This window comes from Mustela nivalis (genome assembly GCF_964662115.1).
Source record: "Mustela nivalis genome assembly, chromosome: 1".
Taxonomy (NCBI): Eukaryota; Metazoa; Chordata; class Mammalia; order Carnivora; family Mustelidae; genus Mustela; species Mustela nivalis.
This window is the reverse complement of record NC_139020.1, coordinates 203,844,679-203,871,031: the sequence shown is the minus strand read 5'-3', so window position 1 is coordinate 203,871,031 and position 26,353 is coordinate 203,844,679. Positions and strand designations below refer to the sequence as shown.

General features: G+C 41.8%; 1 protein-coding gene across 1 annotated transcript; it reads left to right on the top strand.

Annotated features, from left to right (window-relative positions):
• Positions 1-12,905: 12,905 nt before the first annotated feature.
• LOC309842398 (olfactory receptor 2Z1-like) lies at positions 12,906-13,856 on the top strand (the record flags this gene model as incomplete). The annotated part of the gene is made up of 1 exon (XM_082686532.1): positions 12,906-13,856. The coding sequence occupies one exon, from the start codon at positions 12,906-12,908 to the stop codon at positions 13,854-13,856; it is 951 nt and encodes a 316-aa protein (XP_082542658.1).
• Positions 13,857-26,353: the final 12,497 nt, after the last annotated feature.

Sequence of the window (26,353 nt, the reverse complement as noted above, 5' to 3'; positions counted from 1 at the left end):
GCTCTTAGAAGGAAGCACCCTCCTCCCCACCCTCCCACACTTGTCTTCCTTCCTGGCTCAGTGCGGGTCCCCAAGTTCTCTAGATGGCCGACAATCAAGTAATCTGATAGGGGAAGGGACCTGGGCACCTAGAGCAAAGGCAGTGGTCACCAAACTTCTCCTGAAAACTTGATCTCTGCCCAAGGAGGTTAAAACACAAGACAACACAGAACCGTATCCAAATTCCGGTACTCAAACCATTGCCGATCTTGGCTTCTAACAGCTTTCTGCGAACAGTCATCTTAGGTTTGCCCAGTTGTGGACATGTGGCCTTAGAAAATAATTATTTTAAAGATTTTGCTTATTTATTTGACAGACAGAGATCACAAGCAGGCAGAGAGAAAGGCAGAGAGAGAGAGGAAGGGAAGCAGGCTCCCGGCCAAGCAGAGAGCCCGATGCCAGGGCTCGATCCCAGGACCCTGGGATCATGACCTGAGCTGAAGGCAGAGGCTTTAACCCACTGAGTCACCCAGGCACCCCAGGAAATAATTTGCATGATTCTTTTCTTGGCTGCTGAGGCCAGTCCCACTTCCCATTCATTCATTCATTCATTCATGTATTACTCTAGCTAGCTAATTACCTATTTATTATTTTAAAGGTTTAAAATGTTGAATGTAAGGAAGAAGGAGCTAGCATTTATTGACTGCCCTCCGTTTGTCAAACATGATGAAATGCCCTTTACATACTCCATCTCATTTCATCTTCACACACACAAAAAAATGTCCAAAATAGTGACTGTTCAATAAATGAAAAGCTTGGCATGGTGAAAACACAAGGCTAATAAAAAGCACAGCTAGGATGTAAATCAATCCTTTTTTTTTTTAAAGATTTTATTTATTTATCAGAGGGAGAGAGGGGGAGAGAGTGAGCACAGGCAGACAGAATGGCAGGCAGAGGCAGAAGCAGAAGCAGGCTCCCTGCTGAGCAAGGAGCCCAATGTGGGACTCCATCCCAGGACGCTGGGATCATGACCTGAGCCGAAGGCAGCTGCTTAACCAACTGAGCCACCCAGACATCCCTAAATCAATCCTTTTTTACACCAAGCAGTCTTCCCCATTATTCTCTGCTGTGTTGCCAACATCAATACTATGCACTTGAGAGAAAAAGAAACATCACCTAGCCATCCGCTAGAGTTGAGTTGTAACCCTCGTCCTCCCCAAATTCATGTGTGAAAGCCCTTACCCCCAGGACCTCAGAATGTGAGGGTGTTTGATAATAGGGTCATTGCAGATGTAATCAGTTAAGATCAAGTCACACTGGAGTAGAGTGGGCCCCTCATCCAATATGAGTAGTGTCCTTACCAAAAAAATGGGAATTACACACAAGGAAAATATCATGTGAAGATAAAAGTAGATGTTGAGATGAAGCTTCTACAAGTCAAGGAACACCAAAGATTGCCAAAATACCACAGAAGCCAGGAGGGAGGTTGGCCGCAGACTGCTTTCTCACGCCCACCAGAAAAAACTTATCTGCTGACACCTTGATCTGGGACTTCTGTCCTCCCAAACTGTGAGGCAACAAATGTCTGTGGTTTAAAGCACTCAATGTACCATACTTTGTTATAAAAGCCCCAGGAAATTAATACATCACCTATTTTGTGTATTGCATTGCAATCCTTAGCCACAGGCAAACCCATTTTATGCAGTTATGACCATAGCAGTCTATATCACAGTGTTTCCACATGCATCTTGAAATCCTGATAATTTTTTTAATTCCTTTTTTTATTCATTACAGTTTTTTATTTTTTATAAACATATAAACATGTATTATTAGCCCCAGGGGTACAGGTCTGTGAATCGCCAGGTTTACACACTTCACAGCACTCACCATAGCACATACCTTCCCCAATGTCCATAGCCCCACCACCCTCCCCCTACCCCCGTCTCCCTGGCGACCCTCAGTTTGTTTTGTGAGATTAAGAGTCTCTTATGGTTTGTCTCCCTCCCGATCCCATCTTGTTTCATTTATTCTTCTCCTACCTCCCAAACCCCCCACATTGCATCTCCACTTCCTCATATCAGGGAGATCATATGATAGTTTTTCTCCGATTGAAAATCTTGATAATTTTTTAAACAGGAAAAAGTCCTCACGCTTATTAGGGATCAGGAAGATGCACTCTAAATGAATAAGGAGATATTACTCTGTGCATACCCGATTGGGGCATATTTTTAAATCTGTCACTAAGCGTTGGTGAAAATATGGAGAAACTGGAACATTCATACACGGCTGGTGTGAGTGTACCTTGTTGCAGAAATTCTGGAAAACAGTTCAGCACAAATAACAAAGCTGAGAACACAAACACCCTTGGGGTTGCACTTGTAAGTGTATATGCAACCCAATCGCATGCTTGTTTGCATGTTTAATCCATCACATTTTTTTGTAATTGCCCAAACTGAAAATAATCAAATGCCCATCTGAGTAGGTTAGAAGAATACAGCTGCGGTATATCGTTATGACAGAAAAACAGAAAACATACATCCATGAAGATGAGCCAACAAGAGCTGTGTACAACAGCTTGGATGAGTCTTTCATATTTTATTCTTGTGAGGAAACATATACACATGCACGCATACACACACACACATACACATACACACAAGACTACAAAACTATCTCTCCATAAGCAAAATCAAGTATCCAAAAACAATTTGTGGGGGCGCCTGGGTGGTTCAGTCGTTAAGCATCTGCCTTCGGTTCAGGTCATGATCCCCGGGTCCTGGGATGGAGCCTCGCATGGGACTCCCTGCTCAGCAGGAAGCCTGCTTCTCCCTCTCCTGCTCCCCCTGCTTGTGTTCCCTCTTTTGCTGTCTCTCTCTATCAAATAAATAAATAAAATGTTAAAAAAAAAGAACAATTTGTCCTACCTACTCCCAAATGGATGAACAATGAAGAGTGTGTGAGAGATAAGCAGATAGGCAGATAGATGATAGATAGATGATAGATAATAGTTCATTAAAGCAATTCTAGCACAGAGTTAATAAATGGTGAATCTAGATGAAGGGCACACAAGTCCATTGGACTATTCCTGCAACCTTTCTGTAGATCTAAATTTTTTCAATTTAAAAGTTGTGGAGAAAAAGTTCAAAAATGTGAAATGCTAATGTTCATAGCGTTTTTGTATGTAATAGCCTCAAATCTCAAATAACTGAAACGTCCATCAATTTGTGAATGGATAAACAAATAGTAACATCTATGCAACGGACTACAACTGAGAGATGAAAAAGAAATGGGTTCTTGATTCGTGCAGCAGCATGGGTGGTTCCCAAAGGCATGTTAAGTGAGTGAAGCCAGACCAAAAGGACTAACTAACTACAGGGTCTCCCCTACGCAGAGCTAATTAGAGTGACAGAAATCAGAATATACTTGTCTAGAATTGGGGATGGGGGATTGACTGGGAACTCTGAGGGAGTCGTGGAAATGTTCTATATCTTGATTGTGGTTGAGTTTCCATGTCAAATTCATCAAATATATATAACTTCAAATGAGGTCATTTTATGTGAATTATATATGAATAGAGTTGATTTTGTCTAATAGCAAAACTAAACTATATTGTTTAGGGGTTTATAGATAGATACACATGGGTAAAAAATTGTAAAGAAAATTGGTAAATGATTGGCAGAAATTCAGGATACTGGATAAGTCTGGAGAATTAACCTGTGTGATGAGAGACGTGTATGTGGCGCTTCTGGACCTGACAAGCATCTTTTACTGCACTTGGGTTGTAAATGTATGAACACTGATTACATAACTATTCATTGATTGTATATGTTTGTTAATACATTTTGCGTATATACATTATATTTCACAATAAGGATAAAAGTGTTGTGAAAAAGGGATACGAAAATACTTTGCACAGTTAAAATGCCATATAACTCTGAAACCAATAATACATGTTTATTTTTTAAAAAATAAAATAAAATGCCATGTAACTGTTAACGGAATAGGGGACTTTATAGTTTCCTTGCTTTTTGGGATCAAATGTAAAAAAAAAAAAAAAGATGGATTTTCCAATTTGCATGACCTACTTGACACTCATCTATCAATTGGCATTTTCTGCAGATCTATTTTAGAAGACAACGTCATGATAATGTCATCTTACTTTTATACAACACGATTGGCTCCTATGTAACCACCAATTCATTTTTATGTCTGATATTGGGTGATATTGCCCTCTAGATGATTCCCATAAATTTTGTTTCCACCATCCTAGAGAGAAGTTATTTAAACCCAAAGAACATGCTAATTCATGCATACAGAATGAGCTAAGTTTATCATTCAATAGAGAAAAGGCCCAGAATACCTGCGTGTAGGCTGTAATTGACTACCAAGATGTAAGTTTTCAATTCTATTTATATGAAATTAAAACTGCAGTTGGAAAAAAAAAAAACTGCAGTTGATACACATCACCTTATGGTAAACTGTTGGCACTTACTGAATTCACATGGTTTTTTTGGTATTAGCCATGCCTTTTAATTTCCTGATGTGTTGACACCTAGGGCCTTGCTGACTCTGGAGAGACTAGCCAATTTCTAGAGAGAGCCAACAACTCACTTAAGAGTACCTCATTCATATGCATGTCAGCGCATCCAAAGCCCATACCCCCAACTACCTCCTTTGTCTAGATACAAATCGTATAACTCATATAAATTTTATGTAATTATTTATAAATATTCATATATCTATTTTATATTTATAAAGTATAAGCATATTTTAAATTTGATATGCCTTTAATTATATCTAATATTCATCAAATATTTATAAAAAGTCACTGTATATGTGGCCCAAGAAACACTCAAGAGATTCCAAACTACCCATACCTTTCTACTGCTAGTGAACCCTCTGGCTTAACCACAGACCCCAAGAGTTTAAACCCAAAACAGACAAGACCACTTAACTCATTTTTTTCTTTATAAAATTATTTGCTTGAGAGAGAAAGTGAGCAAGAGAAAGAGAGGGAGCGGGAGTGGAGAAGTTGCTGAGGGAGAAGCAGCCTCCCTGCTGAGCAGGGAGCCCGATGGGGGTGCTCTGGTAACTCACAGTACCCTGGGATCACCACCTGAGCGGAAGGTAGCCCCTTAACCAACTGAGCCACCTAGGCACCCCAAGACCGCTTAACTCTTACACTAAATCCCATTGTGCTTATTTCTTTTGCATTTTAGGAGGCACTGATAAAGGTGTTTTGCAATGACCCCAACGTTTCAACGGTCAGACCAGAAAAGTCCCACTAACAATGGACCGCCCAGAAGACCACACTCCACGCGCCCCATTCGCTGCCCAGAGGACCGCCCCTGATCGCGCGCTTTCTGCCTGCGCTCTTGCAGCAACGCCGCTTTCCCCACAAACTCTCCTTATAAAACTCTAGGTGTCCCTCTTGTGGGCACGAGAGGTCCGTAGCTAAAGTTTGAGCCTGCACCTGCCCGGGCTGCCCATACACGAAACAAATCTCTCTCTCTTTTTCTTTCCAACCCTTCTCTCTTGAGTTACTGGCTTCTCGTGCGAAGAGTTTATCCGAGTTTATTCAGGCAACAGTGTTGGCGAGCCCAGCCAGCGGCTGCGCTCTCAATTTTTCCAGCCCCCCCTGGGGATTCCGGGAAAGCGGGGTTGCCATTGGCTGGGGCAGCACCAGGGCCGCCTGTTCCTTTTCTGAGTTCCAGGCTGTGATCCATCATCTGGTAAGAGCACGCGTACTCTTAGGCGCGTGGAGCAGCAACCTTTAAAAGTAACAGCAAAGCGGGTCGCCTATGTGCCTCAGTGGGTTAAAGCCTCTGCGGTCGGCTCAGATCATGATCGCGGGGTCCCAGGATCGAGACCCGCATTGGGCTCTCTGCTCAGCGGGGAGCCTGCTTCCCTTCCTCTCTCTCTCTCTCTCTCTCTCTCTGCCTGCTTCTCTAACTGTGATCTCTGTCTGTCAAATAAATAAATAAGTAATCTTTAAAAGTAACAGCAAACTAAAATAAGTTAAAAACAGAGAGGGAGGCAAACTGTAGGAGACTCTTAACTCTAGGAAACAAAGGAGGAATGCTGGGGCAGGGATGGGCATTAAGGAAAGCACATGATGGAATGAGCAGTGAGTGTTATATGCAACGGATGGCTCACCATCTTCTACCTCTAAAACTAATAATATAGTAAATGCTAATTAAGTTGAAATCAAATAAAATTAAAAGATAAAAAATAAAAATAACAGCGAACTTCAAAATGCACACAACTAGAGATTGGATCGATGAAACCATTTTTTTTAAAGATTTTTATTTATTTGTTAGAGAGAGAGAGAGAGAGACAGAGCGCAAGCACAGGCAGACAGAGTGGCAGGCTAGAGGCAGAGGGAGAAGCAGGCTCCCTGCGGAGCAAGGAGCCCGATGTGGGACTCGATCCCAGGATGCTGGGATCATGACCTGAGCCGAAGGCAGCTGCTTAACCAACTGAGCCACCCAGGCGATCCGATGAAACCATTTTTGAAACCAGTGGAAAGGCAGGTCTGGGTTGGTGAAAGTTAAGAGTTTAGTTTGGACCTATTGAGCCCAAGATCCCTAAGAATCTACTTTTTGGAGATGTTTCCAGGAGCTTTTATAATCTGGAGGCTACTTCTCTCCCCAGTCTTCCAGATGCGTGGAGATGTCAGGAATCCTATTGCTACACACCATGGGTCTTAAATTTTGTTTCATTAGAAAATAACTTAGATCTACTTACTTTCTGGTTATTTGTGGTTTTTTACAACTTATATTTTAATTAACTTCCTTTCAATTTTCCATCTTTTTGGATTTCCTATTTATTTTAATTAGCAATAAAGAAACCTGCTATTGAAAAATACCACACAGAGGGAGACCCTACACACATAATAGACCTCCCATGTATCTGTTTGCTGGTGAACCTTGTGAAATCATTCATGGACATCCATTTAAAATCTTTGGAAATGGCCCTGGGAGCATACGGCAAATGAAGAAACATTTGTTTATTCCAGAATTGCCAGGTGGTCCCTTTGCTAATGACACAACCATAGAGCAGCACATTCCCCCATTGCTGCCTTTTGGTATCTCCTCTAAGCAGCTTCTCCAATAGGACTGTGGTCCCCCTCCCCCCTCTGTCATGGTTTGCTTGGGGCTTTGCACTCACTCTTCCTTCAGGACAGGATGCTTCTCTCCGCTAAACACACCTTCCCCAGTCTTCTTGTAGTTTTTAATCTTGGAATGCCTTTCACTTTCATTTTTGAAAGATGGCTTTGGTGGTGGATATATGATCCTCTGTATCTTTCCTTGACTCGGTGCTTTTGCCCATGAAGTACAAAGCAGGTTCATGGAAACAAAACCCCAGATCATTACTAAGGAATTACTCATGGGATTCTCGAAGAAGCCAGAGGATCAGTAACTTCTCTTTGGGCTGAATTTGATCTTCACGACTGAGTCCTTGCTTACTGTCACCTCTGACTCCCACCTCCACTACCCCTTGGGATTTATCTTCTCCAGCTGCGCCTTTCCTTGGCATCTTTTCACCCCCATCAGGGTCCCTGACACACCAGAAGACATCCAGAAGGGTACAAAGTAATCACTTTGGCAGACTGCCTCACCTGGATGGTTTTAGCTGGGATGAACGATTGTCTCCTTGACCATGATTTGTTTGTAGCCAATTGCCTACTTTGTATCTTGCATGCTTTTATAACCTGTAACCTTACAGCTCTGTGTCCAGCCGGTTGCATCTCAGTTCATTATTCTTCTCCACTCCCTGATTCATCACCTGATTTTAATCAGGGTATTATTACACCCATACTAAGACCTTTCTCATTTCTTCAGTTATCTTGCCAAGGGGCTTACAGTTATCAATAGCTTCGATCTTCACTGAGTTCTCTTGTTTCTGTGAGTTCGTGAGCACCCTCAGAGACTATGAATTGGAGAAGGGAATTACTCTAAAACAGGTAGAATAAGTGGGGCTATTTCCTGGTTATTCTTCCAAATCACGGCTTCCTTATTTCACTCAGAAAAGATTCTCTACAATTAGAAATGTTATTTTTGTGTGTTCATGTTCATTTACATCCATGTTAGAAATACTTTTTAAATAAATAAATAAAGATTCTCACAATCCCTTCTCCCACAAGAGGACAAATAAAGACTTCTGAATTATCTGACATTATTGTTTGGCTTTGGATTCTTTGAAAAGTTCAATTATCTACCCAGGGATTCCCACCTACCTGGAACTGAAGGTTGGAGAATGTATCTCCTGGAATAATTTCAGTCTCAAGGGCTCTAGCTCCCATGGTGATTAATTTTCTGTCTCTGATAAAAAAGGGAAGATAAAAAGAAGCTTTCTGATGCAACATAGTCCCTTAGAGCCTCTATCCTCAGACAATTTTGTCATTCACTCCATAGACCAAGGCAAGATTCATTAACCAAAGGTGCTCAGTCCCAGGGAGGTTTTATCAAAAAGGATACCCAGGATAAGGAGAATTGAGGTATGTATGGGAGCCAAGAGGGTGTCTCTTAGACCCTGGCAAGTAGAGGTGAGAGTCTGGAGCCCCACTGTTTGTGATGCTTTCTGGAGAGTAAGCATGTTTAGAGAGGAGATATTGATGGCAAGAAGAAGCCCCTGAAGTTGATAGTTTTATATACATTTTTATAATCATGCCGACTTTGAGTATATGCAGGCATCTGGAGGGACAGAAAAGACTGTATACACCTCTTAATCTTGCTCGGCTCACCAGTGAGCATCTTACCATTTGCTTTACTTCAGCCCATCAACACTGCCTCAAGCCTCAAGCCTCGTGCTTTGTGCAGCAGGCGGGAGCAGGGAGTTGATTATTTTAATGTCCACACATGAACTTCCATAGAAGCTGGTGAGCTGGGAGGACCTGGTGTCCTTGATCATTGCCCAAATATTGGACGTAAGACATGCTCACTGCCACGGCCCAGAGACATCCTTCAGCTCCCCTTCCAGAAAGTCTAAAACACTGACATCCCAAAACAGTTTTCAGAGATCAGATCAGATCAGCTTGGAGAGCCAGGACAGAAAGAGGCAAACCTCTGTTCAGCTGGCAGAGTAGAAAGAACACATGATTGGGGCCCCTCAGAATGGGTTCAGGTGCCAGGACTGCCGGTCAATCCCTGTGCCACCGTAGACATGTCATTACACTAAGTATTTCCCCTGAAAATTTTGTCATCCAGCAAATGCACAAGGAGCACTTCTATGTTCCTTGTGCTGTGTGGTCAGGAGTGAGGGTCAAACAGAAAACAATCTGTGAGCTGAGCTCCCAAGTATTCATTATTTGATTACTAAATTAGCAAAGGAGGGGAAAGGCAGGAATGCAGTGTAACTTGAATGGGCCATAGACACTTTTGCTTCTGTGGACCCCTTCCTCCAAAAATAACAATATTAAACAATTATAATTTATAGCTTGTTATTGGTATAAAGACACTTCTAGTTCTGGTTGGATGCAGTCATCTTTTCTCTTCTGATTTTAAAATAAATAAATACATTTTAATGTACCCACCTGTGTCATCTGATGGAGGAAGAGCTCAGCCGTGCTTCCTCATAGGTGAGAGATGCTGTGAAGGTTTTGTTGGCAACAGAGAGTCTGCTAACTCCAGTGCCTCTTCTCTCATCTTTCATTTAAGCAAAGGACATCAGATCTTAAAAAGCAGACAGTAAAGAGGGGAACATAGAAGTGGTTTAAAAGTCAACTCCAAAAACAGTTGGAGGGGCACCTGGCTGGCCCAGTTGGTAGAACATACAACTCTTGATCTCAGGGTCATGAGTGCAAGCCCCATGTTGAGTGTAGAGCTTACTTTAATAAAATGGTTGGAGTTGGAAGGGCTTTTCATCGTAAGGTGTGAGGTAACTGACTTAGAACAAGGAGACAATACACCCAAAGCCAAGACCGGTTTCTGTCTAGGGCTTCCTGCTGCCTCCCTTGGGAAGGTGGGTTTAGTGGAGGGAAGCATCCCATCCTGAAGGAAGAAAGTGTGCAAATTCCCAGGCAAAACATGACAGAGAGGATGACAGTTCTGTTGGAGAAGCTGCTTAAAGGATATTCCAAAAGCCAGCAATAGGGGAAGGTGCTGTTCTGTGGCTGTGTCATTAGCAAAGGAACCCCCTGGCAATTCTGGAAGGAAAGTGAGGTTAGGGAAATAGGGTTGCGTATGAGGGAAGGAAAGCCTTTTATAGGTAAGACATTGGGGAGACATCATATAGTCTTCAGAGGTAGAGGATCCAAGGTACCAAGACAAGTAGTACTGAGTTCACATCATGCTCTAGACCAAATGACACTTCTTGGATGTAAACCATGGTTGATCTTCATGGTTTCTTAAGGTGGAGATTGGAGAGCTGTTGACCAATCCACTGTAAGGACCACCGTGCCAAAGTCAGGTGAGTGAGCGGGGGAGCATCACAGCAAGGGAATTCAAGACCATGAACCCACAGCTAGTAAAGTGGCTCCTGTCCCAGGACAGGCAATAGAATAACTGTCAAACAGAAGAGAAAAACTTAACATGACTGGAGCAGGAATGCCAAAGATTTACTTAGGAAAGCAGAATCTGAACGATCCATTATTTTTTGTTGGAAAGTAAGGCGTGAAGAAAAAACACAGGAACTCTAGAATCATACCAGCTGTTGTTTAAAAACTAATTCTACCACTTCTTTGCTGGGTGATCTTGGACTCCTGTATGAATGTCCTGGGGCCACTGTGTGGCCTAAAACAACAGACATCTGTTCTCTCACAGTTCTGGAGGCCAGATTTTCAAAGTCAAGGTGTTGCCAGAATTGAATCCTTTTAGAGGGTCTGAGGGAGAATCTGTCCCACGCCTCTCTCCTAGATTGTGGCAGTTCTGGCAATCCTTGGTGTTCCTTGGCATATAACTGGGTCGTCCATCTCTGCCTCTATCTTCACATGGTCACCTTCTTTCTGTCTCTGTGTGTCCTCTCCTTGTCTTACAATAACACTAGTCACTTGATTTAGAGAACACCCCAAATCCAGGATGATTTTATCTCAAGATCCTTAATATAGTTGCAAAGACCCTATTTCCATATAGGGGCACATTCTGAGATTCCAGGTGGACGTGAATTTGGGGGCAATGTTATTCAACCCAGTACAGTTGACTACTGCGCTTCTTTGAATCTATGCTCCTTCACCTATACACAGCAGATGATAACATGTACCAGTAAGATCAAGTGAAAAAAAAAATGCCTGTAACACTTAAATGGTAAATCTTAAATGCCTATAGTACTTAAAATTATCCAGCCCTAAATGTCAATAGTGTCAATATCGAGAAACACTCAAATGAAACCCATCAGCCTTTCTCTGATCTTAACATGGTGTCTGGTACATAGCAAATGCTTAATAGGAATCACTTCCCTTTTTCCCCTTTGGTGGGGCACTTGAGGTGGAGATGTGGGTGAAAAGAGAAGAAATAAGTACACTGTCCACTTGAAAATCCTTTGACTAGCTCCAGAGAGACTGACTGGTTATGAGTTTACCCCCAAAGGATAATGATTAAAGAGAAAACCCTTCTCTATACAGAGTCACGGAAACAATGCAATTCTCCAGAGATTTAAGTTGGGACTAGTCTTATTAATAATTTCTTTAAAATGTACCTGGAAATTCAACTTCACAGATTAATCTCCAGGCATGCATTGGGCATGAAGCTTATCTCTGGAGAAGACCAAGATAATGGACCTACGAGATCTCCCAGAGGCTCTGCTCCAGGTCAGAGAAGAGTTGATGGATGTCAGTTGAAGGGTTTCTCAACCTTGGCACTATTGAAATTTGGGACCAGACAGTTCTTTGAGGTGGAGATCATCCTGTGCATTATATGATATTTAGTAGCATCCCTGATCTCTACCCACTACATCCATTAGCAACCCCAGCCATGACAACTGAAAATATCTCCAGATATTGCTAATGTCCTAGGAAAGAGGGCAAAATCACCTCTGGTTGAGAACCACCAATTTAGGATAAGAACAGGGAAATTGTCATTTCAGGAGAGCATGACTGAGAATAGACTTGATAAATTTTTGTCATGTAACTGAACAAGAGTTATAATGTTGAATAACATCAACAAAAAGGGCTAATACATGTTGAACAGTCTTACTGTATGCCAGACACTGAGCTAAGTACCAGACATACATTATCCTATCATAGGAGAATCATCCTACCCAGATGACTTTTTTAATGTATACATTTCCTCTACAATATGACTAATAGCTGTGAACTTAAAAAAAGAAATCCCCGTATGGTTGTCATTGAGCTAAGTTGTTTAATTCATTATCCCATTTAATACTCCCAGCTACTCCTACAAGGAAGGTGTTATTTATCCCTGTAGACAGATGGGGAAACTGACTCCCAGAAAGGTTAAATAACATGTCCAGAGTCACAAAACTAAGACACAGCTGAGTTGGTATTTAAATCTTGCTCTATCCAAGTTCCCTTAACCATATACCAAACAATCCACACACTCCATATTCCTTCTCCAGGCTCATCATCCCTTATTATCTTTGGCAAATTCTCCCTGCTTGATATATAATCTCTTTGGAATACCTCCCCTGCTTTGGCTGAAGGGCATCTTGGATGGGGTATATTCCAATACTCCACTGGGACTAACTTGCACTCCCTAGCTCATGGACAAAGTTCAACTGAAAATATTGGTGGATTGTATTTGCTTGGAAGGCAAAGACAAGACTTTGCTATTCCCATCTCCTGACCGAAGCAGACATAACAAATCAGTGCTTTTTTTCCTACTGAGACTGAAAATGCTCCTCATCCTTCTTGAGACTTTAAGCAACTACTACCAAACAATTTTATTTGGCATGTAAGACAAGACTATCACCCACAGAGACTCCTTCCAAATATCCTGTTCTTCCTACACATGTGTGATGCTTCCTGGAGGATGAGAGAATCAAATCAGTCAGTGATCTCAGACTTCACTCTCACGGGGCTCTTCAACCACTCAAGGCCACATCTGGTCCTGTTCTCCCTTGTGGCTATCATATTCACTCTGGGCCTTCTGGGCAATGCCATCCTGCTCTTCCTGATACGCATAGACTCCAGGCTCCACACACCCATGTATTTCCTGCTCAGTCATCTTTCCCTATTAGATGTTGGCTTTCCACTGGTCACCATCCCCAAGATGGCAGCTGACTTCCTGCAGGGAGAGGGCTCCATCTCCTTTGGGGGTTGTGCAGCTCAGATGTTCTTCCTGATGCTGATGGGTGTCTCTGAGGGTGTCCTGCTAGCCCTCATGTCTTATGACCACTATGTTGCCGTGTGCCACCCCCTGCATTACCCTGTGCTCATGAGACGTCAGGTCTGCCTACTCATGGTGGGCACCTCCTGGTTGTCGGGTATGCTTGTGGCCTCTATCCAGACCTCCATCACCTTGCACTTCCCCTACTGTGCCTCACACACAGTGGATCACTTTTTCTGTGAGCTGCCTGCCCTGCTGAAGCTGTCTTGTGCAGACACCTCTGCTTATGAGCTGTCGCTGTCCATCTCGGGGGTGCTGATCTTGCTGCTGCCCCTGTCACTCATCACCACCTCCTACAGCCATGTGTTGAGGGCTGTTCTCCGCATGCACTCTGCTGAGGCCCAACACAAGGCTTTTACCACCTGTTCCTCGCACATCACTGTGGTGGGGCTCTTTTATGGGGCAGCCGTGTTCATGTACATGGTTCCAGGTACCTACCACAGCCCACAGCAAGACAATGTGGTCTCCCTCTTCTACAGCCTTGTCACCCCTACACTCAACCCCCTCATCTATAGCCTGAGAAACCGAGAGGTTCGAATGGCTTTGGTCAAGGTCCTTGGCAGAACTGGCTTTAGGTCAAAGAGATGTTCCTAGGACCCTCCCTTACAGTTGAGGCCTGTCTCATTTGTAGTTCATGTGGTGCAAGGTGTACTATAACCAACTCCTTTTCTCCTCCCAGACCTGCTTTTTTTCCTTGAAGGTTTATAAAAAAAAAAAAACAAAAATAGTGAACCCAATCACTGAAACAAGTGGAGGGTCTATTTGCTTGGGTTGGGTTTTTTTTTTTTTTTCATTCTTAAACAGAAGAAAATATTTACCAAAATAATACTAACCCAACAGCTTGTGGATATTTCAGTCATGCATTAGTGTCCTGGCTTACACCCCATTCTTATAAATTTCTGCACAACAAGAGGTGGGTCTGGGATCCAATCTCTGGAATCCAAGTAAGAAAGGAGATATAAGGCTAGTGCTCTGGCAGTGGTGTTCTATAAGTCCTTTCCCATGTTGGTTCTCTGCAGTATCTTTGTTTGAGTCCCACTTTAAGGTTTCACAGAAGTGGAAGACTGTCATTCTAGATGACCCCGGTTGGGCAGCCCAAGCATGTGTTACTTTTACTGTTTCAATTACTATGAAGCAGGGATGTAAGATGGTGAAGCCCACTCTTATCTGAATATCAAGGCCATCTAATATTGAATGCTGCCATTTTTAAACTTTTGTTGTCATCACCATTAGGTACAAGAGTTAAATGTACTCAATTAAAGATTTCCAGAGGAAAGATACGTACTTGAAATTTATCTTTACAGAGATATTTACAAAATATATAGGTATCAGAGCTGTTCCTGTGCATATGAAGGCTGAGTTGACAAGTTCACCCTAAGAATTTTGAACAAAGGGTGCCAATCTATGTGTGTGTCAAAAAAGGGAATTAATTGAATGGGGGCTTTTAAGTATTTAAACTATGTCACCAAGCCCACATCTCAGTCTAGGCTCTGTTTTCAGAGCTGTCTGGGCCAGTCAATATAGGTATCAGGGATGTACTGTACTACTTGTACTACACAACACTACAATAAAAGTATCATAACTTGACTACAGAAGAGTATCAGGGTAGTATAGTATGGATCAGAGATGACTTACACTGGGATTAATATGGGCAATAAATAAACTTTTATCTATAAAACCAGCAGGGTTTCTATTATCACAGCATACGCCCTCAACAACCCTGTGAGTACATACTATTATTGTCTTATTTATATATGGGGAAACTGAAGCACAGGGAGTTTAGGCAACATATCCAAGGTCCCCCAGCTAGGAAGTAGGGAAGCTTGGATTCTAACCCAAGCTATCTGAGTCCATGTTCAACATATCACAATGCTTCCAACTGGCAAATGCTCCTGAAGACTAGAAAAGAAATTGTAAAAATCGAGTTAAGGAACTATAGCATGGTGGCGAGACTTCTCTTGTCTCTTCCTGGCCACTGTCATCATTTGGTAGATCACTCTGAGGTCATAGGTGAGATGATGGTCTCATGATGGTTATCATGGTCTTGCTGTTCTTAGGGCTAGGCAGGTGAGTGGGGTGAGGAGGGCAGGTTTTAATGCAGTTTTACAAACTAGTAAGAACAAACCAGAAGGACCCGAATCTTCTCTATTGCCCTTCTCTTCTCATTTCTACCCTTGCTCCTCCCAGATCCAGTAAGGCTTCCCTGAACTTACAAAAAAAAAATGGACTGGATGTGAGCATATTTCTTCCCAAACTTGAGATACTTTTAAAGAAATATTCCACTGTGGTGGGTAGAGTGACGGGAACATAGAAAAGAGTAAGTTTCTGTGGGGCGGATTACGTTTTTTATCTTATTTTATTTTATTTTAAAAATTTTATTTATTTGACAGACAGAGATCACAAGTAGGCAGAGAGGCAGGCAGAGAGAGGGAGAGTAAAAAGTAGAGGAAGAAGTCCTGCTAAGCAGAGAGCCCAATGCGGGGCTCAATCCTAGGACCCTGGGATCACAACTTGAGCTGAAGGAAGAGGCTTTGACCCACTGAGCCACCCAGGCACCTCTGGGTACGTTTTTTAAAAATTTTTTATTTAAATTCAATTAGCCAACATATAGTATATCACTAGTTTCAGATGTAGTGTTCAGTAACTCATCAGTTGCATGTGCTTGGGTGGCTCAGTCAGGTAAGCATCTGCCTTCAACTCAGGTCATGACCTTAGCATCCTGGGAATGAGTTCTGCATCAGGGACTCTGCTCAGTGGGGAGCTGCTTCTCCCACTCCCTCTGCCCTCCCATACTCTCTATTGTTCACTCTCTCTCTGAAATAAATAAATAATATTTTTAAAAAATTTATCAATTGCAAGGGCTGATTAGTTTTATTTCTTAGACATTTCATGAATATAGGTATGAGAGGCTTTAAGCAAGTTCAGTGGGGAAAATGACGCTAGACCTGTTTCCAGCTCTTCCTACGTCTTCACCTATGCCGCTGACCCTGTCAGAAGGACTGGGTCTCTCACTTCCTCCCCCTCTCTTCCTCTGTCTCACACCCATCTGTAATCTCCAAAAAATGAGTTGTGGGGCACATGGGTGGCTCAGTCGGTTAAGCCTCTGACTCTTGATTTTGGCTCACGTTGTGATATCAGGGTCATGTGATCCAGCCCCACATCAGTCTCCACACTGAGTGTGGAGCCTGCTTAATTAAGATTCTCTCTCTTTGGGATGCCTGGGTGGCTCAGCCAATTAAGCATCTGCCTTCAGCTCAGGTCATGATCCCAGAGTCCTGAGTTTGAGTTCCATGTTGGGCTCCTTGCTCAGCAGAGAGTCTGCTTCTCCCTCTACCTATAGCTCCCTCTGCTTGTGCTCTCTCTCTCTCTGACAAATAAATAATTAAAATCTTTAAAAAAAAAAAAAAGATTCTCTCTTTCCCTCTTCCTCTGTGCCACTCACATGCATGCTCTCTTTCTCTCAAAAAAATAAGATAAAATAAAATAAAAGATAAATTGCTCCACCATAAAGTACACACATTTTTGCTTGAATAGATTTTTGCCAAAGTACCCTGAAAAGATTGTCACCTAATGAAGGATAGTGGTCATTTTTCCAACTATGTCACCACCATTTTGAATGGTAAAACTTCAAAATTAGCCAATTTCCTGGTGGGAAATTATATTTCTTGATTATTTCACTCTCAATATCCCTGATTTCTAGTGAGGGTGAACATCTTTTTATAAGTTTATTGATGATTCAAGTTTCCGTGGCTATGGATTTCTTACAAAAGTGTGGAAACTAAATGATGATAATAGAATCATAAGAAAGTTGGCCTGTCTCCATCAATATCAGGAAAAACAGACTTGAAAGCAAGGAGAATTATCAGAGATAAAGAAGGACATTTCATAAAGATAAAAGGATCGATTCATCAAGAAGATAATAAATATAAATGTAGAGGAATTCATTCCTCAACCCCATTCACAAGGGCACCCTCTTTCATTACGTGTAATCCAAACCAAGCTCTAGGGGATGTTAGTGTTTCAAAGTCAAGGGAATCATTCCCAAGATTCTCCAGTGGCATGTTTAACCAGAGGGTCTAACCAGCCCCTTATTTCTTTTCCCCAGCTTCAAAGGTGGACACTGCCCACTAACACTCTGCAGCATCCCAGAAGCTTCTGGAAATAATTGAGATCTAGGAATGAAAACAAAATTAAAAAAGAGCAAAGCAGAGTTTTGCTCCAAAGCACAAAAGTAAAACCACAAAATTGAAATCATTAAATATTTAAAGAAATAACTACCAAATGAAATGTTACATCAATTTCACTAATTGTTGGTTTTAATGTTTATAAAAATGACAATACAGCCCACAAAAGAACCTGCACACAAATATTCAGAGCAGCTTTATTTGGAATAGCCAAAAACTGGAAATGACCCAAATGTTGTTCAATACGTGAATGATTGAACAAGTGTCAGTACACCCATACAATGATATTCTATCCTGTATTAGTTTGCTAAGGCTAACTGAATAAAGTACCATAGACTGGGTCATTTAAACAACAGAAATTTATTTTCTTGCAGCTCTGGATGCCAGAAGCCTGAGATCAAAGTGTTGGCAGGGTTGGCTCCCTCCAATGGCCACGAGAGGAAGGTCTGTCCCTAGCCTCCCTCCTAGGTTTGTAGATGTCTTCTCCTTGTGTCTTCATATCATTTTTTCTCTGTGTTTATCTCCATGGGAGAATGTCCTCTTCTTATAAGAACATCAGTCATGTGGGATTAAGGCTCAGCCTAATGAACTCATTTTAAACTTGCTTATCTCTGTAAAGACCCTATCTTCAAATAAGGTCATAGTCTGGGTTACTAGAGGTTAGAACACCAACATATGAATTTGGAGTGAGGAGCACAATTCAGCCCATGACATATCCAGTAGTGAAAAAGGAACAAAATGCCATGATACACAGAACAACTTAAGCAGATCTTCAGGGCATTATGCTGAATGCAAAAAAAAGAAAGAAAGAAAGAAAAAAAAAACAATCACAAGAGGTTATATACTGTATATGTCTATGACACCCTCAAAATGACAAATTTATCCACACCTGTGATAAAATTGCATACAACTATATAGATACATTGTACTAATATGAATTGCCTGATTTTGATATTATACTATACTTATATATGATGTAACTACTGGATGAAACTCAGTGGAAGGTATGCAGAATTCACATACTATTTTTCAAACTCCTTGTGCATCTGTAACTATATCAAAATCAGTTGAAAAAACAATTCACTTTGGTAATAAAGACTCATTCTTGGGTTAAAAAATTTTCCAGTGGAAGTCATTTATGTTTTTGCTTTTTTACTTAATGGGAAAGTCTATTAATGTTCAAAGTATCCAACTAAAGGTTAAATAAGCAATATACTCATGGTTACAAAATAATTTCAAGAGAGAAACGTCCACTTTTTCCTCAAGAAATCACTTCCTCTTTTTTAAAGAGGAAAATACAGATATATTTACATATAAAATATATTTTAAAAATATATACACTATATATGTATGTGTATATATACATATATAGTAAATATATATATTATATATGTATACTTTATACATAATATATGTAGTATATACATTAGTCTTAATTTGTGTTATAGGAGTCTACATGCTTGGTAAAGTATATGAATGGCTTGAGTTATCCAGATTTCACTAAACCAACATTCACGAAATGGATAAGTGGCTTAAAGAAAATTTCTTGAAAAGAATCCACAGGACAAAATTAATTTTAACAATGCAAATACCATGCCTAAGAAAATGACTAAGGCTAGGATCCTTCACTGGGTAAAGTGTGAGGGGAAAAGATCGTAATCAGAGATGTTGGCAGATTGCATTTTCCAAGGATGACGATACCGATGTCTGTCATCCCACATATTGTCCTTGCAATGTGATGTTGATACTTTTCCATCAAAAAGTGAGGCATAAATTCCCTCCCCTTAAATCTGGGCGGGGCACTGTGACAAGGGCAGAGTGGCCCCATGTGACTGCCAAAGCTGTATCATTAAAGGTGAACCATGAGAGACTACGGACTCTGAAAAACAATCTGAGGGGTTTGAAGTGGCGGGGGGGTGGGTAGGAGGTTGAGGTACCAGGTGGTGGGTATTATAGAGGGCATGGATTGTATGGAGCACTGGGTGTGGTGAAAAAATAATGAATACTGTTATGCTGAAAATAAATAAATTTTAAAAAATAAAAAATAAAAAAAATAAAAGTCATACAGTTTCCACCTGGTCCTGTTGAGATGCTCGCTCTTGGAACCAAGCCACATGTTAAAAGGAAGCCAAGCTGCCACATGGAGACACCATCTATAGGTGCTACAGCCCAGTCCCAGCTGAAGTGCAGCCAACAACCAGAATACACTGTCTCCAATGATTCCAACCCTCAGCCTTCAAATGGAAGAGATGAGCTGGCCTTGCCAAGCACCACTTAAGTTAAAATTCATAATCAAACAAAGACAATTACTACTTCCTTTCTACTTTGGATGCCCTTTATTTCTCTTTCTTGCCTAATTGCTCTGGGTAGGACTTCCAGGACCATGTTGAATAGGAAAGGTGAGAATGGACATCTCTGTCCTGTTCTTGATCTTAGAGGAAAAGCTTTCCACCTTTCACTATTGGCCATGATGTTAGCTGTAGGCTTGTCATATATGGCCTTTATTATGTTGAGCTACATTCCTTCCATACTCAACTTGTTGGAAGTTTTTAATCATGAAAAGATGAGTTTTTTCAGATGCTTCTTCTGTACCTAATAATACGATCATATGATCTTTACCCTTCGTTCTGTTAGCATTCTTTCGTATTTATTTATTGTCAAACATTAAGCTTTCCTTGCATCCCAGAGGTCAATCCCACTTGATCAATGTGCTAGTGAATTTAGTTTGCTAATATTTTTTTGAGGATTTTGGCATCCATGTTCATCAGGGATCTTGCATTGTGTTTCAAAGATATAGCTCCATTTCCATCTTCATTGCAGCATTATTTTTTTAAGATTTTATTTATTTGACAAAGAGAGATCACAAGTAGGCAGAGAGGCAGGCGGGAAGGCGGGGGGGGGCGGGGAGCAGGCTCCCTGCTAAGCAGAGAGTCCAATGCAGGGCTTGATCCCAGAACCCTGGGATCATGACCTCAACCGAAGACAGAGGCTTAACCCACTGAGTCACCCAGGTGCCTGCATTGCAGCATTATTCACAATAGTTAAGATATGGAAACAATGTAAGTGTCCATCAACAGAAGAACGGATAAAGAAATGTGGATATACAGATATAGATCTATAGATACAGATAAGAGGGAAATAATACTTCTTGTGACAATATGGATGAACCTTGAGGGCCTTATATTAAGTGGAATAAGCCAGGCAGAGAAAGAAAAGTACTGTATAATCTCACTTATATGAAGGATCTGGGGACGGAAGGAGGAAAAGTCAAACTTACAGAAACTGAGCAGAATGGTGGATGCCAAGATTGGAAGAAAGAAGAATGGGGAGATGTGGTCAAAAGGTACAAACTTTCTCGGGGCCTCTGGGTGACTCAGTCAGTTAAGCAACTGACCCTTGATCTCAGCTCAGGTTTTGATCTCAGGGTCGTGAGTTTAAGCCTCACATTGGGCTCTGCACTTGGTATGGTACCTACTTTTTAAAAAAGGTACAAACTTTCATTTATAAGGTGAATAAGTTCCGAGGACCTAATGTACAACGTACATTGTACTAATGTACTAATGTCCATTAATGTACTAATGTGCAATGTACAATGCACCTAATGTACAATGAGGAGACTATAGTTAATACTTCTGATCATACACTTGAAATTTGCTGAGATAGTAGGTCTTTTTTTGTTTCTTAAGTAGATTCCATACTCAATGTGAAATCCAACCTGGGAGTTGAACTCACAACCTAGAGACCAAGACCTGAGCTGAGGTCAAGAGCTAGTTGCTTAACCAACTGAGCCACCCAGGCACTCCGAGACAGCAAGTCTTAAGTGCTCTCATCACACACAGCACTTTGGTAACCTTGAGCGGTAATGGATGTATTAACTTGATTGGCGTAACCATTTTATAACAAATATACATGACAAATCATCCATTGCATGCCCTAAATATATAACTCAAGTATAATTCAGTAAAGGTGGGAGGGAAATTTAATCTAGAAAAAAGATATTCGTAAGCAAAATAAATGCTGTTATTGTTGCTGTTTTAATCCTCTTACTTTGGGGTTATTTGTTACAAAGGGATTGATAACTGTAACAGCCAGGATAGAAGTCAGCCTCCCCACAAAAAAATCAAGAAGATTATCAATAGTCATCAAGAAGACTATCATATATACAGATACATAAACACTAATGTTAACCATGATATGCGCCTTGAAGTGCAAGCTAAGAATACTATGGAGTTCCCATAATTATAAATCCATTTAAATAGGATTTATTTTATTCTTGCTTTCTGTAAATTAATTTACAGGATGTGGTTTATGAATTATTGTATCTTCTCTCTATAGTAGGTATGCCTAATTTATAAATAAATATATGGCTTAAATGCTTTTTTTTTTTTTTAAATAAAATGTTATGTAGGAAAAAACTTGTGGAGGTGCTGCCTGGCAGTGGGAGCCATGGTAAGATTTTGAGTAGAATAGCACCATGGATTTGTCACAAGGGTGCAAAGCTTCCAAGGGAATTCTGCCACTTCTAGGGCCATTAAAGGAAGTTCCCCCCAAGAAAAATGCTTCAGCGATCAAGGCCTCCACAGAAGTGGAAGGAAAAGAAAAAGACAGAAATGATGAGTGTTGCTCACTTTCCCCAAGAGACCACATCTAGCACGGGTTCCTTTTAAGGCAGACAATAATTTGGCATCTGGATCTCTAACAAAGCACTCAGGGGCTCAGCCCAGAACAATGAGATCAGGGCATGAGCTCTAAAGCTTCTTCCTGAGGGACCAAAGACCCCCCTCCCCATCACTCAAAACATTGGGCCCCATTCCCCATGCAACCCAGCTCACCACTCAACTTCAGATCCAGAAGCCAGAGGTGCATGGACCACCCTGGGCTTAGAGCCTGGCGTCATAGCTCCTCTGCCAGGTGAGTGCAGAAAGAAAAAGCAGGAGTTCTGAAGGTAGCTAGTCCCCTGTGTGACCTTGGACTAGTAACTTTGCCTCTCTGAGTCTTGACTAGTTAGTCCCCACAGTGTATGAATGGGACCAGAAAGTCTTTATGTGTGTAAGCCATGCTAAAACCTATGTTATGCTGTATTATAGGAATGGGTTTTGGAAGCAAATAAACCCAAGCCATTTGGCCTCCTTGCACCTGAAAGTCTTCCTCTAGAGAATAGGATTAACAGTAGCTACCTTGGAGAATCAGACACAGTCATATGCATAGAGTCACACACAGTGAGCCCTCAGCACAGGTGAGCTGTCAGCAGGAAGAGCTATTGTAGGATTGCCCACAGGGAGGCAAGTGAGGTTGTAACTGGGAGAAACTTAGAATGTCTGACTCTATATTGCTTCTATTTCCCTTGCTGCTGAGACCCACAGCTGAGAAACTTCTGATGAGCCCTGTAGGCTTGGTAACCATCGAAGGAATTTTGTTTGCAGCTCATATTTGCAAAAACTGCTTTTTTTTACCAGAAACCTACCTCACTTGAGGAGAAAAGAAAGAACGAACAGAAATGACTTACAAGGTTTGAGATTTTCAGAAAAGATATGACCAGATTCCTACACCCAAGGATCAACTGACCAAGATAAAGAAGTTTCATGACCTTCCTGGGATGTCAGTTATCTGACTGCAACGCCCTCCTGTTTCTTCCCCCTTTCTTTTTAATAGGGGGTTTTCTTTTTTTTTAAGATTTTATTTATTTATTTGACAGAGATCACAAGTAGGCAGAAAGACAGGCAAAGAGAGAGAGGAGGAAGCAGGCTCCCTGCTAAGCAGAGAGCCCGATGCGGGACTCGATCCCAGAACCCTGAGATCATGACCTGAACTGAAGGCAGAGGCTTAACCCACTGAGCCACCCACGAGCCCCTGTTTCTCCCTTTTGCTAACATAAAAGCAGCTCGAATTTCATATTCAGGGAGATGGCTCTTTGAGACAGTAGTACACCATCCTCGGGTTCCTGATTTGATGAATAAATTCACTTTCCTACCCCAACAACTTACCTCTCCACTTACTGGCTTGTCCTGTAGGGAGCTTGGACTTGGTTACAAGGTTACTTTGGGGATTGTCCCAGGGAAGAGGGGAGAAAGAGGAGACATGAGAGTGACCAGTGAGGGCACAGACTGGGTGTCCAGGAGACAGAGGAGAGGCAGGGGGCTGGAGAGGATAGGAGGGGACAGGAAGGAGGGACGTTTTAGGAGGAAAGAACAGCAGGAAGTGGTGATCTATTAGCCATAGAAGTGAGGGGGTGGGGGGGAGGGCTGAACAACACCCCGGCTCTGCTTCGGGGGTGGGAGGACATCAGGAGGCTAGAAGTCCTGGAGGGTACCCCCAGGGGATGCCCAGGGGGTGACATCAACCTGAGAATTGCAGACAGAACCCAGATACAGGCCGGTGGATCCTTCTACTTGTTCCCACATTCTTGAGAACAGAGGACAAGAACCAGGAACTTCATCAAGAATGTATGTGAGACGAACAGAGACAAAGAGCAGTACAGACACTGAGACAGAGGCACAGAGAGAGACAGACACAGGGAGAGAAACAGAGACAGAAAGACACGGACACAGAGACATAGAGAGACCAAGACCAAGATACCGAGGGAGACACACAGAGAGAGTGAGAGTCAGAAACAGGAAGAGAAGCGTTTGGATTTCAGGCCTTCCGAAATGTTCAGTATCTTGCTTATGGTAATAATTTCACAGGCCATACATAATCAGGACTCAACAATTTCTGTGTTCACATATATGCCGTTTATTACATAAGGTATACCTCAAAAACATAGTCATACAGGTCAAAAGAAAGAAATGTAAAAGCATTCTTTATAATATAACAAATATCACCCACCTCAAGAAATAAAGCATCAAAGATACAATTGAAAATCCCATGTATACCTTCCCCTGTCCCATTATTTTCCTCCTCCAAGGTGACCACTATTTCTAAATACAGCCTTTGTCATGACCCTATGGTTTTTACAATTTTTTATGTAAATAGGGTCACTCTACGCATGCCTCTGCAGCTTCCTGGATTTTGCTTAGAATTATATTTTTAAGATTCATAAAAATAGTCATATTTTAAGATTCAGATCAATACACAAGTCTCTAGCTCATTTGCTTCCAGAGTGATAGAATATTCTCTTGTGGAAATACACCCTCGTGCATTTTTCCACTTTGCTGGTGATGGAAATCTAAGTATTTTCCAATTTTCCACTATTATGAGGAGAGTTGTTCATGATTTGTTTTCCAAATTTTTTATGGTGGTCAAGTACACATGACATAAAATTTACCATCTCCACCATGTCCAAGTGTCCAGTTCAGTGGCATTAAATACATTCACATTGTTGTGCAACACTCAGCACCAACCATCTTTAGAACTCTTTTCATCTTGTGATCACTAAACACTGACTCCCCATCCCCTCCCCCAGCCTCTGACTCCCACCATCTACTTCCTATCTCTATGCATCTGACTCCTCTAAAGACCTCACATAAGTGAAACCATACAGTATTTGTCCTTTTGTGTCTGGCTTCTTGCATTTAACATAATGTCCTCAAGTTCCATCCATGTTGTAGCCTGAGTCAGACTGTCATTCCTTTGTAGGGTTGTGTAATATTCCATTGTATGGATGCACCATATTTTGCTTATCTACCACATACATTCTTGATCACACCTCCTCATGGGCTCACATGAAAGCATATATGCTATGCTTCCCATTGGGCACATCTTTATGCCCTTTATCTCTGCCAGTGCAAAGCTAAGAATGACTAAATTTTAGAATATGTACTTTTTCAGCCTTTCCAGATATTGACAGTTATTCTCCAAAGTGATCTTGCCAATTTGCATTCCCGCGCCCCCAGCCACGGATAAGGGTGTCTTTGTTCTACATTCTCCAAAATTCTTGTTGCCAGACTTACTCCTCCACGTTGGGTGATGAGTTAAATGAGATCTTGTGGGGGCCTCCAGCTCCTCATTGTTGGTGAGGCTGAACATCTTGTATTTTTTCACGTCCCATCTGAGTTCCCTGGTCTGTGATATTGTTTCTTCATGTCTCTGCTGCAGGTAAGGCGGGGTGCTTACGCTGATCATCTGGTCACAGTCTAGGAGTACCCCCAAAGTGAGGTGCTCAGTGAATGAGGAAGTGGAGGCTATGCATATAGACTCACTGGGAAGTAAAGAGAGACCCGGAGCAAGCAGAGGAGCTAATGGGGTCAAGAGGGTTCCTTCCAAGCCTGGACAATATCAACCAAAGTTCTGCCACCACTGCTGCCGGAAGCCCAGCCACCTGTTAATGCTACCAAGAGAGCTTCTGGGATTATGACAGCCACCTATCTCTGATTCTACCTCCCTCTCATCTTCTGAGCCTTCCTGAGGCACTCAGAGTGGCAGAAACTCATTGGAAGCCAGCTAGAAAGTGGGAAGGCACCAACCCAGAGAAGCAGAGAGTGGAATGTGAGAAGTGAACAGTACTACGTCCCTCTCACATCCTGGGAAGCACCATAGCCTTTCTGGCCCAGCACATCACAGCCCACACACCCTCCACCTGCAAAACCATCTGCCCAAGCAGCCCTTGCTGGCTCTTCCTCAGGACACCCTATCCCTTGGTCTCCCCAGAAACATCTGAAGTTGAGAATTCCAGGTCCCCAGAGAGGGAGAAAAAAATAGCACTGAGTACTTCCCTAAATAATTCGAGGACCCAACACCTGGTCTGTAGTTCCTGCCAAATTATATGGCTTGAGCCTAATCATGAGGAAACATCTGATAAACCCACATCGAGAGACACACTACATGAAAATCCACCTGGATTCTTTAAACGTGTCAATGTCATAAATATGGGAACCATTGAACCTGGGTTCCTGGCATATCAGAGCTTGTTGTAAAGCTCTATTGATGTTTATACCCATTAGGAAAATGTATAATAAAAAATTAAATATA